At 43.3% G+C, this 12,650-nt stretch overlaps 1 protein-coding gene across 1 annotated transcript in view; it reads right to left on the bottom strand.

Moving 5' to 3' along the window:
- The window catches only part of LOC126403253 (cadherin-4-like), a 329,744-nt gene extending 318,912 nt beyond the window's left edge, over window positions 1–10,832 (bottom strand). The window contains exons 1-2 of the mRNA XM_050065819.1: window positions 10,638–10,832; window positions 9,218–9,329 (exon numbers count right to left, since the gene is read on the bottom strand). Coding sequence (XP_049921776.1) covers window positions 9,218–9,329; window positions 10,638–10,694 — 169 coding nt within the window. The 5' untranslated portion in view covers window positions 10,695–10,832. The remainder of the gene's footprint in view (window positions 1–9,217; window positions 9,330–10,637) is intronic.
- Between the last annotated feature and the right edge of the window lie 1,818 nt (window positions 10,833–12,650).

Raw genomic sequence — 12,650 nt, 5'->3', positions numbered from 1 at the left:
CTCCCATGAATTAAAAAAAAGAAAGAATTTGGGCGCACCATCTACACTGTGATGTCATGCTGACACTTAACTTCACAGATAATTAGCCAGCGAAACAAATAAATGAGACCATACAAACAGCAACAGTGATTCTAGAAAATGACATGTGTTTTAGTTTAGAAGTGACAGCACTACTACAACCCTGTTTCAAAAATTCTGATATCTACAGTTAAATACAACATCAGTCTTTACTTTAGTCACAGCAACGCAGATTCAACAACCCCATAAATTCTGTTTAAGAATCTGTAGCCTTTTCGTGCTACTTCCCTTGTGCATTTAGTTTTGGGGATGGAACAGCATGCATTACAATACAATAAAGAAAGACATGAAAATCTATGGATGCCCACATGGATTCATGCTCCAACACACACATAGAGGTCATTCAATTATTCACATCAAATCTAGCATTTTTGAGAACTGAATGATAGATTAGAGTTGAACTATACATCAGAGATCAAAGATCAGAGAACAATGTGTTCTGATCTTCTGAACATTTCTCCACTGCTACAACACAACTGTCGTATCAACACAGCGATGGATAAGCTGCACCAAGCAATCTAAGGACTTGTAATATAACATATAGTGTTGAAACAACCAGTCAATTCATAATTAGTCGATTGCTAAAAAAGGGACGACAATTTTAATAATTTATTAATCTTTTGAGTCAAATATCAAGCAAAATATTCTCTGGTTCAAACTTATAAAATGTGACGATTTGATGCTCTTTAATGTTTTATATTAACATGGTAGGTTTGGTTTATTTGAAGGCATCAACTTGAGATCCAAAAAACACGTAATTGTAACTGGCCACCATTTTGTGACATTTTATCATCAATCAATTTGTCAAGGGACCCTTCCTAAGTCCTGCCCCTTTTCCAATAACAGCCGAGCAAGCTTGGTTTCCATCAGAACCTCAGTTAACGACTCCTGATATACTCAGATATGCTATGTGCTCGGCTCCACTATGTTGAAAGAAAACCAAATTTGAAGATGGTTAAAAGATGTGAACAGGGAATCTGTGAAAGCAGCACTGACTACCCTGACCGTGTGGATAGTTGGTTACTGACATATCTTTAAGATGACATGAACTATTGTTAGCCAGATCAAGGCTAACGTTCCTTTGTTTATATTATCTCTGTAAGGCCACCCTGATTGGTGCTGTTATGTATTTGAACATACACGTCGTCTTAACATCCCTTTGTGAATCTATCCCTCCATCACAACCATCGCACACTGTAGTCCTTGCTGTCGGCCTCTTGAAGCTGGACATATTTTATATGACAACTAGTGTTAACTGCAGCTCTCAATCAACGAGGTCTAGTCAATCAAAAAAGCTTTTATTTTAAAGGTCACTTAAATGCCCCCACAACCAACTTTGCCAAAAATGTCCTTGAGTAACGAATCAACATTCAAACAGCAAATCAAAGGACTGCCCAACTAGCCAGCTAACTCTGCCTCAGACGGCAGGAGTTATAAAGACTCCCTCCCCTCTTTTTGGGGAAATCAATAAAGTATGTCTTGAAGAAAGCCATCATCTATCTTGACAAAAATCATCAGACACTTTTTCCAAAGACCAGAGTTCCTCTGGAGGTGCCTTTTTAGCCCATATTAGCCTTTAGCCTGTTGAATATCGTGGGCCAGACACCATGGGACTGCTCATTGTCTTCTGATTAATTAACATTACTGGCACTGTTTGTCGACCCTCAACTCCTTTATCCTTTTCTCCCTCTGTTCCCCGTGTTCCTGCATGGCTTCCTTGTTCGGAGGCGATGATTCGGCTGTGTGCTGAACTTAAGAACTTAATGGGGAACATTCACAGGGAGTTCAGGACACAATTAGTGATTACCAGACAGCCATGTCTTCTGAGGGCTTCCATCCTTCGTTTCATCCTCTCCTTAACAAAGACGAGGGATCTTCAAGCAAAAGGAATAGCATATGAGGCTGTAATGCTCTTGGATTTGTCCTGCCCACATTCTCAGAGAGATCATACACGTCTGCCGGTTGATTAGAAAAGTGTGAGGAATGGACAGAAGTCTCTTTAATTAACAATAACGATCTGGTCTCGGTTTGGGGAAACTAGGCAGGGAGGAGAGATAATTGAGGGCTGGGTTAGAGGTGAGAACGCTGAACCACTTTTCATATTCCTTTTTTATATCACTGCAATGAGGAGTTTTCATAACAATGGCTGTAAATGAGCTTTAACTTTGCTTCTCTTTAATTATGTTTTGTTACAAGAAACTGTAGTTAAGGGTTTCGGAGGAAAAATCATCCAAACTGGGCTCATGCATTTTTTATCTGCTCAGTGCTTTAACAGTAACAGAAATTGAAAGTTGAAATATCAAGACAAAAGGACCTTCAACTGCAAAATTATGTCACCCGTGTCTCTTCCACTGCCACTGCCTGTCTTTATCACGGCACACTGACAAAATAAGAAGTGATGGAACCGTGATAGCTGAATCATCACTTTATTGGTTGCCTTCACCGTGGCTTCATTCCTAACGCAATCAATTAGGCTGTAATTAAAATGCTGCCATAGACTAACAGAGGCAGTGGAGGAGTGAGTGGGCAGGATGAGGACACCACAGCGTTTGGGCTCAGGCCAGAGCTGTACTGGAGTAGTGGGCGGCCTGGGAGGGGAAATCTAGATCCCATTTGTTTCAGAGTGCTATAATGGGTTTTTGTGTTTGTGTGTGTGTTTGCATGAACGTGCACTAACAGTGAGCAGCACCATATATGATAATGTACTTGCTGCTTCAGGCTACAGAGCCTTATCTTATACTTCCTCTTCTACCCTGTTGAGAGGGAAGAGTCTATCACCCTCCACTCCACCCTCTATTTCACCCTCCCTCTGACAGTAGCCTCGCTGAAGGACATGGTCAGTGTGACTCTCGAGCAAAGAGAAAACAGCCTTGTAGGCTTATCGTTATCCTGCTGGTGTAATCCCTGTCCACCACATCCCGGCAAAAGAACAGCCCTGGGAGCGCCTTGCATTGCTCTTGCTGCTCGTGACAAACTATTTTACCAAAGACAGCAGGGACACCTTACAAGAGCCGCTGTGGAGTCTTAATCTGACACCACCTACAAAAAAACCCTCCTAACCTCAGACAAAATGTGCATGTGTGTATGTGTGTGAGAGCGCTGGTAGTGTCCCCTTGTCATCTCACAGCCCTCCACAGCCCGTGCAGACCATCTGTGCATTAAAGAGCTAGAGTCCAAGCAAAGTATTTAAACGGGTTTAATGTCTTCAGGAGGGCCATAACCTTGGTCCTGTAGGACCCCAGAAGGCCCATCATACCAAGGCAGGAGGTCTCTTAATGTACCGAGCAGATGACAAGGATACAGAGTTCACACACACACCGCAGAGTAACTCAATCTGCAGGAAGTCTCCCACATTTGTTCATCCACTCTCCTCCCTCCCTCCCTCCCTCCCTCCCTGTCTCCTTTGTCCCTCCTCTCAAAACAAAGGGAGAAGATGTCAAAAATCTCATTAAAAAATAATGGCCTCCACCTGCTTTCTTTCTTTCCTCATTCTCTCCTGCTTGCCTTTCTAATGACCAGCTTGGAAAAACCTGGCGAATACCCGCTATGCACAGAGCGCCGGACGACAGCTACCTGAGTGCACACAGTGCATTCAACCACAAAACGCATACACCGAGCACACAAAAGCACATAACTGTTTCACAGCGTGGGCTCCCAAGCCTAACAATATTAATCAAAAGGAACTCCTGCAGGTGTAACGCCTGCCCCCCCTTGCTTATCCCATAAACCACTCATGTCTAGACCTTAACTGGGGAAGAAACGCTCCACCATGTGGCTAAATCATCTATATGAGCCTCTCTGGAAAGTCCACACACAATTCTTAAAAAACTATTGGACACATACATCAGGCCTAAGGTTACACGTTAAGTAAATATGTGTCAACTGGCTTTTTGTAACAGCTCCCTCAGGTCAGATTAGCCTTTGGCCTGAAGATCATAAACCAGCACCTCGGTATGTCTGCAGCGTCTTCGCCGTTTCACAAGACATCCAACAAATGTCAGCCTCGTGAGTCTCCGTAATTAATAACCACGGAAAGCGGATGTGTCTGCGCCTGTCTCCGTGACTGAATATCCTCGCAAAAATTAACCATAAACCATGTAATAGTTCAAACAGATGGCAGAGAGAGAATACGGATTTGTGTTGTTATTTTGCATTATAACAGGAGATTAGATGGTTATATGGGAAAGGGCTGCGGAGACAAAACATGAATGATTCACAGCAGCGAGAAGAAAGAATCAAAGCGAGATAGGGACTTCGCTAAAGATTAGAATAAAGTAAGACACAGAGATCCAAAACTAATAATGAGTGGGAACAATGAGAGTGATTTAGGCAGAAACAGAAAGAAACAAAGGAGGCTGTATTCCAACAATGTCTAATCTCCATGAGGACGCCTGTCTGCTATCGACCCAGATAACACTGCAGGCTGTGTATCATGAGATTTGGGGCAAAAGGTAAACAGCAAATCAAAACAATCTAATTCTGTTTGAGGGTAAAGGGAAAGAGAAAATTGATGTATTGTCCATCCCTATGGAGCGTGTGAAAAGAAATGGCATCTTTTATTCAGCCTCCTATGAGTCACTCCTTCCAAGCGGACTTCTGTCCCCGCATCACATCACCAGCACTCTGAGCTGCTGACAAGTGTGTGTCAGCTCTGATTTTGGGCAGAGGGAGGACGGTAATTTAACTCTTCTTCTTGGTGTGTTATTAACATCTAAGAGGATCCTGTTAGTGTCATTTTTTCCCCCGATGTGTATTAAATTTGATACTTACTCTATTTCAAATTCTGCGTTCCAAGTTGCAAAATGATGTTCAGAACACAAAGCCTACAGCAAAGTAACAGCCCGGCTATTGGATTTTGAAAAATCACCTAAAGCCTCGCAGGAAAGCTTCACCAACCAAGGCGTGTGAGACTCATCACCCGGGGCCTTCTGGGTACCCGCTGGAAGAGATTTTTGGAAATATTGTCCTGGAGAAAAATTACAGCTCTGAACAATTTGTTTTATTCAGAATGCAAAGCTCTCTCTCATCCATTTCTACTGGGCTCTGGTTATCCCTCTATTGGGCAACAGCCAGAATACTCTGAATATGATAGAAACAAGGTGGCACTGAAGGGAGAGGGAAGGGATCTGGGTCAGAGAGGTGAGGCATAGATTTAAATACTATCAGCTGTGAGGTGAATCTCTCCTGAATGGCAGCATATGAAGACACTGCAATAGACACTGAGTGTGTGTGTGTGTGTGTGTGTGTGTGTGTGTGTGTAAGAGTGTGAGAGACTGTGTACATGCAAGGGTGAGAGAGACAGCGCAAGTGCTTACAGTGCATCAGAAAATGTATTTACGAGTACAATAGCAATCCCAAGGCTAGCCCGCAGGGTTAAGGACAGATATGGTCACCTTAATACAGACATTCAGGCCATTCATTCTGGCTGATGAGTTACTGGAGGGGATCTAATTTTCAAAATGGAGCCAAGCATCAGTGGAGTTTCTAAAAACAAAGTGATGACTGCAGAGAAAATCTCCAATTCCCTCTGAGACGCTGCACTGAGGACGTCAGCATTGTTACGGCTCAGGTACCGGCATGTCCAAAAGAAGCACAAGTACGCATCAGAATTGACCAAATCTGTCTTTCAATCCCCTTTACCTCGCTCTCTCTGGCTCTCTCTCTCTCACACACACTCACACACACTCAGACAAACACAACCACAGTCGCATATACAGAAAGTGAGGGCTGCCCAAAACCACCAGTAACCCAAACAAAGTCCAAGGTCAGCAGAGTGGGCTCACTGAGCTGAAACCACCATCCCTGGCTTTCATTACCAGGAACAGAATCAGCAGAGGGATGAAGGGACACATGGGATGAGGTTACGTTAGCTGGCTCTGTTTATCTGAGCGAGTCTGGCCACGGCCCAAGTCCTCCCCTCTCGTCTGTGGGATACAAAACACCCCAAACATCGTGACAGCATCTATTGTTGAATCAAAACTCCACATTATTTTAACGACCGATTGTGCTTTTCAGACCACAGTAATGAACTCTGACTGCAAAAACTAACTTTGTTATGCAGATTATCAGCAGAAGAAACTTTTTCTCAGTATGCCTGTGTGTGTGTGTGTGTGTGTGTGTGTGTGTGTGTGTGTGTGTGTGTGTGTGTATCAGTCATTGTGTAACACTAAGCAGGCCTGGCGGAGCTCTACCTCTAATGGTATGCAGAGTGTGAGTGGTAAAGACAGTCATAGCTTTAATGAAAACCAGGCATAAAACGCAGCAGGCGCCCTCAGCACTGAATGCGTCACACATAAAGTACATGTACGTGTACACACACCCACATATACACACACACACAAGATAAATGAGACTTCTCACCTCTTAAATCCATTATCTCACCTCTTCAACCCCTGCTGTTTCTCTTCTGTTCATATAACGACACAAATCCATTTGCTGCTAAAGTGTAAATAAAAACACCATCTGACCCAAATTTGTCAACACTGCACTGTACGATATGCAAATCAAATCTTAAAATAACCATTAAATGTCCAGTTTGCAATCTGACCTTATAGTCTCACCAGCACAAGCTAAGCAGTGCCCTGTTTTTATGTGCGTCTCAGCCATTAACTTTGGCAACTGGCAGGGGTTTTCCAGCTGAATAGAGAGCGAATCAATCCACTCAGCAGGAACAATGCAGTGTGGAGAATTTATACTTATAAATGTTTATTGGAAACACTGTGTTTATCAATGAAAACCCTCAGTGGGCCCGAACACCCAGAATGTTTAGGAAGTGATCTAAAGGAGCACCGCTGCTCATTAAAGGAAGATTAGTCAAAAACAAAGTCATGGGAAGCTGAAAATTGCTCATGAGGAGCCTGAAAATGACGAGCAAACTGAGATGCTGAAGAAATTATGGGAAAATTAGTTCTTCTTTAACAAAGCCTAAATCCATTTCATACAGTTTGCATTTTTTAAAGTATCATCTTACTAAGATTTGGCCTTTGTTTTGTCCTCAGCTTCGGATCTCTCATCACATTTGCCGTGTTTGTTTCAATAACTACAGCAGTCTTCTACATTTTATGCAATTTGGTACTGACTCAAAATGATAAAATGTGAAATGTAACACCCTCCTCCTCCCTGCCGACCTCCTGTCTAGACCCACACATCCTCCCCATCATGGCCAAGGTCCTAGTTCTGTCCTTCCCATTATTCCCCGGGTGGCTAACATGAATATATATACAGTATGTTTGTGTGTGTGTGTATGTGTGTGTGCATGAAAGGGTGTGTGCGGGAGTGGGTGTCATTACTCCTGCCCCCATCTGACGGTTTTGGGTTAAACAATGTTATTATTAAAGCCTTTCCAGAGTAGCTTCCTGCCTCCCTCCAGTGACACCCTTAAGAACTATAAATCAACTGCCTGAGCCCTGTAAATCACATAGGATGTGTGTGTGTGTGCAGTGTGTGTGTGTGTGTGAGTGTGTGTGTGTGTGTGTGTGTGTGTGTGTGTGTGTGTCTGGCCACTGCAGCTGTGCTCTCAGACGCACATGAAGATGACATTGCAGCTGTGAGTGTGTCACGGCAGAGAGGAGCACGTCACTTTAGCAAGATCCGTTCAAACAACACAGAAAACAAAAGCTACATGTCAAATTAAAGCATATGCTGTAAATGTGATTCAAGGGAATGCTGCAAATTAATTGCAAGTCTGGGTGTTTTCTGAGTGGAGACTTTCTTGGTTTATTTGGTCTGATAACACAGCAATGTTTGAAGCTGACTTTTGTGTGGCTTAATGAAAAGCAAAAAAAAAAAATTAAGTGTGCAGTAAGATCACACTAAAACATCTTTTGTTAGTGACAAATTGAATTCCAAATACTAAAAACAACCCTATTAGACCTCTAAAGATTAGTTTATGTCTGAATGGAGACACACGTAGAGAGACAATTTCATCTCTCTGAGACCAAACCAGATAAATAATGCTCTCTGAAACACACGGCTCCTGTGCAGCAGTGATGGCTCATTCTGTGATTGTTTGTGATTGTATTGACACCCCCTGCTGGGCTGAAGACATCACTACCACACCAGAGAGCGAGCTCACTATCAGCGACAATGTCCCATATCCAATCCCACTTCCAGCCGGGCTACAATATACTGGAGTTAATGAAACACTAAAATCAAGCTGATACCTTCCTGCAGACTTATATCACTCCAGCAAAGGGCAAACACAAATATAGACACAAGAGAGAAAACAACCAAAAAATAATATACAGGACCCTATTGTACTGTATATCCTTAATCTAACGCGCCTGTGTGTGTGTGTCTATGTGCACACTCAAGAAAGAGAGTCTAGACAGCTGTATCCCCGCCAGGTCCCTCACTGCTAAGGAGAGTGAGAAATATATATTGTGCAGCTGCCGAAGACACAGTCGACCCACAAAAGAGCTATTGTGCGCCCACAGCAAAACAATACAGCTTAGCTGAGCTATGAGAAAAAACCATTGGGATCAATAGAGAATTGCAATTAGCCCACATTGGCAGGAGCAGTGCCAGATTAGACACAGGATGTCGATTCCATTTCCTGCACTATCGGGCCCTCAAACTTGGTTGGCTCACTGTGTAATTGGAGCAACACACATACAACCGGCTAAGACGCCGCACTGTGAAGGTGACAGTACATAAGATTATAGTGATGACGGTAGTGATGATAATAATAATGTTGAAGAGGTCGAACAATGTCAGCAGACAAAAACAAATTCTAGCATGTAATATGCAAGCATTAGGAGTGAAACAAATAGCATGTGTCATATCCATGTGCATTTTTACATTTAAAATTTCAAAACATGTTTGTGTGGTGTTTGTCAGAAGCACTCAGCCACTGCATCGTCACATTACAAGCAATGAACCAACTTTACACGGCTGCATGTGTCATCCTTTGCTTCAAACACATGCATCAGTTTACAGAATTTAATCTTTTACCTCCATCCAGGTGCATAAATGCTATTTTCATAATCTGAAAAACACAGCGCCTGGCATTGAACAAAAACACGTCACTACACACATGTCCTTTCACCGGCCTTGCCATGCAGAGAAAGAGCTCTTCTACTCACTTGTAAATCTTCCTGACAAAACATAAAAAATGTGACTCGCCAATTAAAGGGCTTACCTTTACATATGCCCTGGCCTTGCAGTACATCCCTCGAAATCAGCACAGAGTAGAAGCTTTGTGAGAAGCCAGGTTGGCAGGGACCTTTTGAAGCATGCTCCCCATTATTCCTCTGGAAGGAAGAGAATACAATGTAAGACATCGATAAACATGGATTCCATTGATTTCTCGCGTCTCCTTGGCCCTGAGCCTTGGAGAGCGGCGGCATATTGTACAGCAGTTAGCAGAAATATATTCAACAAGTTTATCAACTAGATGCTCCTGGGTAGGCATGCTGCTGATTAAATACCCACACTCAGACACCATCTGATAAAAAATGTTGTGTGTAACTCACTCCACACAGAGAGCAGCCTGTGCTGAAATGTAGACATTTTTGAGAGTATTGTGCTCAGGGTTAAGAGAGACACACAGCTAAAGAAAACTGCATGAATGCAGCAGAATTCACCCTCAGTGTGGGTTTTACACAAGCAGAGAGGTCCAGAGAACTAAAGGAGGAACTGAGCAGTCCATGAGTGTGTGTGTGTGTGTGCACAGTACTCTAACGGTCTGCAGAAAAACTTCGCACCCAACATTTAGTGCTCACTGTCGGTTAAATTGAAGGATCTGACCCACTACAGCCACTACACAAGTAACTGTGCGCGCGCACAAACACACGCTGGTGCCAAGGCTGGCTGGAGTCTGAATGAAGAGGAGGCATAACGCATTAGGTCCTCTCCTCTTGGGAAGGAATAACGCGGGGGTAAAATATCTGTGTGTCATTTTCCTAAATTTACATGACATGAGAGTAATGGCTTTAGCAGCAGCACAGGGGGAGAGATTTAGCAGAGCTACTTGGTGCGCCATTAGGAGTAGCCCACCGGCGCCGACTTAATTCAGCTTTTATTGATTAAATGGCGAGAAAAGGTTGAATAGCATCTTACAACTTCAAAGGTTAACTTATTGTAGGCGAATGCGTTTTAGTCATGCACGCCTTACAGTGGGATGTTCTGCTAAAATAAGCATTTGGATTCATAAAGAAAAAACAGAGGCATCATCCTTGGTGATTAAATTGTGCTGTAATTTAAACTTGTGTTGGATATTGCAGCCCTGTGATGAACCCGCAGCGATGTAGAGGAAATCTGGCGAGGATGCGAGCGGGTAATACTGGGTCGTTAACTCTTACTTTCTTTTTTATTTTTTGTCAGAAACATTGAAAATCATTAGGGAACCAATTAGCGTACTTGTAGGGAAATAAGGAGCAGCGCTGCGCTGCTGCAGCAGCACACTGGACTGACACTGGACTCCATCCGACTACATGACTTTATCCAAGCTTCTGTGCTGCTGCTTTCAAACACTGCACCTTGAGACGCTGCACTCTCACAACTCCTCTCCACAGAACAAGCTGTTCTGAAAAAATAAAAAAAAATGAAATCAATCTCACCCAGAATGTGTCAAGAAGCAGGGCTGCTGTCAGGACCAGAGCGAAGTCAGTTCTCATCGTGGCGAGCGAGCGAGCCAGGGCTGCCTGGACGAGGAACCACAAAGAGGGTAGATTTATAAATCTTCTCCGATAATAGTGTAATTTCCCCTCTTCTTGCTCCAGCTGTTCGTTACGTCCCTCCTTGCGCTCTGTGAGTGTGCTGCAGCTCTGCCCCGAGTTTCCCCGGCTCTCTCATCTGCAGGTGAGCGCTCCGCTCAGCACCAAGGCGCAGCCAGCGTCACTCTCCAACCCCTCCTATCACCCGGTGCAGGAAAACTCCACACACGCACTTAAAGCAACACTCGTTGGGAGCTTTGGATCAAACAACCACACACCGCTGACGTCTTTCCGAGGTCCCCGGTATTTTAATCCATCTCCTGTGGCGAGCTAAAGGGCTCCGCAGTTTTATGGTTTCAAATGAAAGGCTCGGTAAACCATGATTCCAGTGTCGGTGCCCAAATGTATGGCAAAGTCATCAACCATGAGCCGTCAAAGTTTCAACACTGTAGCTCCAACATCTGATATGTGCATCATTAGATTTAGACATCATTAGATTTAGACACTTAACTAATCGAGCAGACGCACAGAAGTTTAATATCTGCTCTACATTATTCTGATTTAAAAATCCCTCACGGTTTCCACAAACTTAGCAAACACACCAAGGGGCTGCACATGTCACGTGTGCAGTAGATGCACCACCTGACCTGCAGGTGATCAACACAAGTGAAAAAACATGCCTTAACCCCTCCCCAGCCCCTCAACTGTGCTCCATCTTGATCGCTGTAACACCAGTTACTTAATTCTGTAAAAACTAAAAAGCATAAAAGCATCTCATCACACTGATGGGTTCTTAAGCTTGTCCCTGTATGATAATGCCATAAGTCTGTGGAGAATATGTCACATGTTTAAAGATAAACTATGCAGGATTTTCCTGGAAAAAAAAGTATAGACTCATACAAAAGTAATCCACCCACTAGGAGTGTGTGTTTTTCTGCAGAAACTCCACTGCCTGTATTTCCTCTTTCTTATTTACTGTGTTTGGGAAATTTGTACCCCCATTTACCTCCACTGTGCACAGGTGAAGTTGGGGTTTTATCAAAAGGTGGCAAAGAGGTGCCAGACCATAAGCAGCAGGCAAAACACTACAGCAGCAAAAAAAAAAATTCAAATATAGCAAAACAAAACACCAAACGAGATTTTACTTTCGCTGGCGAGCAAGGCTGCCCCATAATAGTTGACCAAACATTAGTCAACCAAAAAGGTCATTAGTCGGCAAGATTTCATTGGTTGCTTAGTCGCAGAAAAAACAAACAAACAAAAAAAAAAACAGTTATGACTGGACCATGTGGGAATTTAATTTGAAAGGACAGACACAGGAAGTGACCACGTTCAGCAGTCAGACAGGAGTCACGTTACAAACCAATCACAGCCGAAAGATATCTTTAACTTCTTCTGTAAATATTCAGTCTGATAAATATGGAAAAGTTGATCCAGAGCTTTACATCTGTCCCACGGACGATAGGCCTACACACTTAAAAACAGCACTTGGAAGACGAACAGCTCTGCACTCAGGATTTCAGGTAAATAGGCTATACAATGCTTGCTAAGGTTAAAGACTGGTTAAAGACGAAGCATATGTACGGCCCCTAATTTCCAGGGCTGGTACCTGCGGTTATTCCACAGGCTAGTTAATAACATGTCGGGCAGGAAATCCAAAGTGTGGGATCATTTTGAGAAGGTGAAGGATGAACCCAAGCTGATATGTAAACTCATCTTCATTGGTCGACTTGTCGACATGACGTATCATCTGAAACATGGAAGTAGCTACATGCCCATTAGCCACTTAGCACAATCATTACTGCTTTGCCGACAGCGTCATTAACAGGCGGCTCGCTCAGTGTGTGACGTGCCCTTGGAGATAAAATACAGGCCTATATTAATGAAGGTTCATTAGTACGGTTTTGTATTTCTCTG

Source organism: Epinephelus moara, chromosome 16, assembly GCF_006386435.1.
Source record: "Epinephelus moara isolate mb chromosome 16, YSFRI_EMoa_1.0, whole genome shotgun sequence".
NCBI classification, from domain to species: Eukaryota; Metazoa; Chordata; class Actinopteri; order Perciformes; family Serranidae; genus Epinephelus; species Epinephelus moara.
This window is presented reverse-complemented; position numbering and strand designations above follow the sequence as displayed.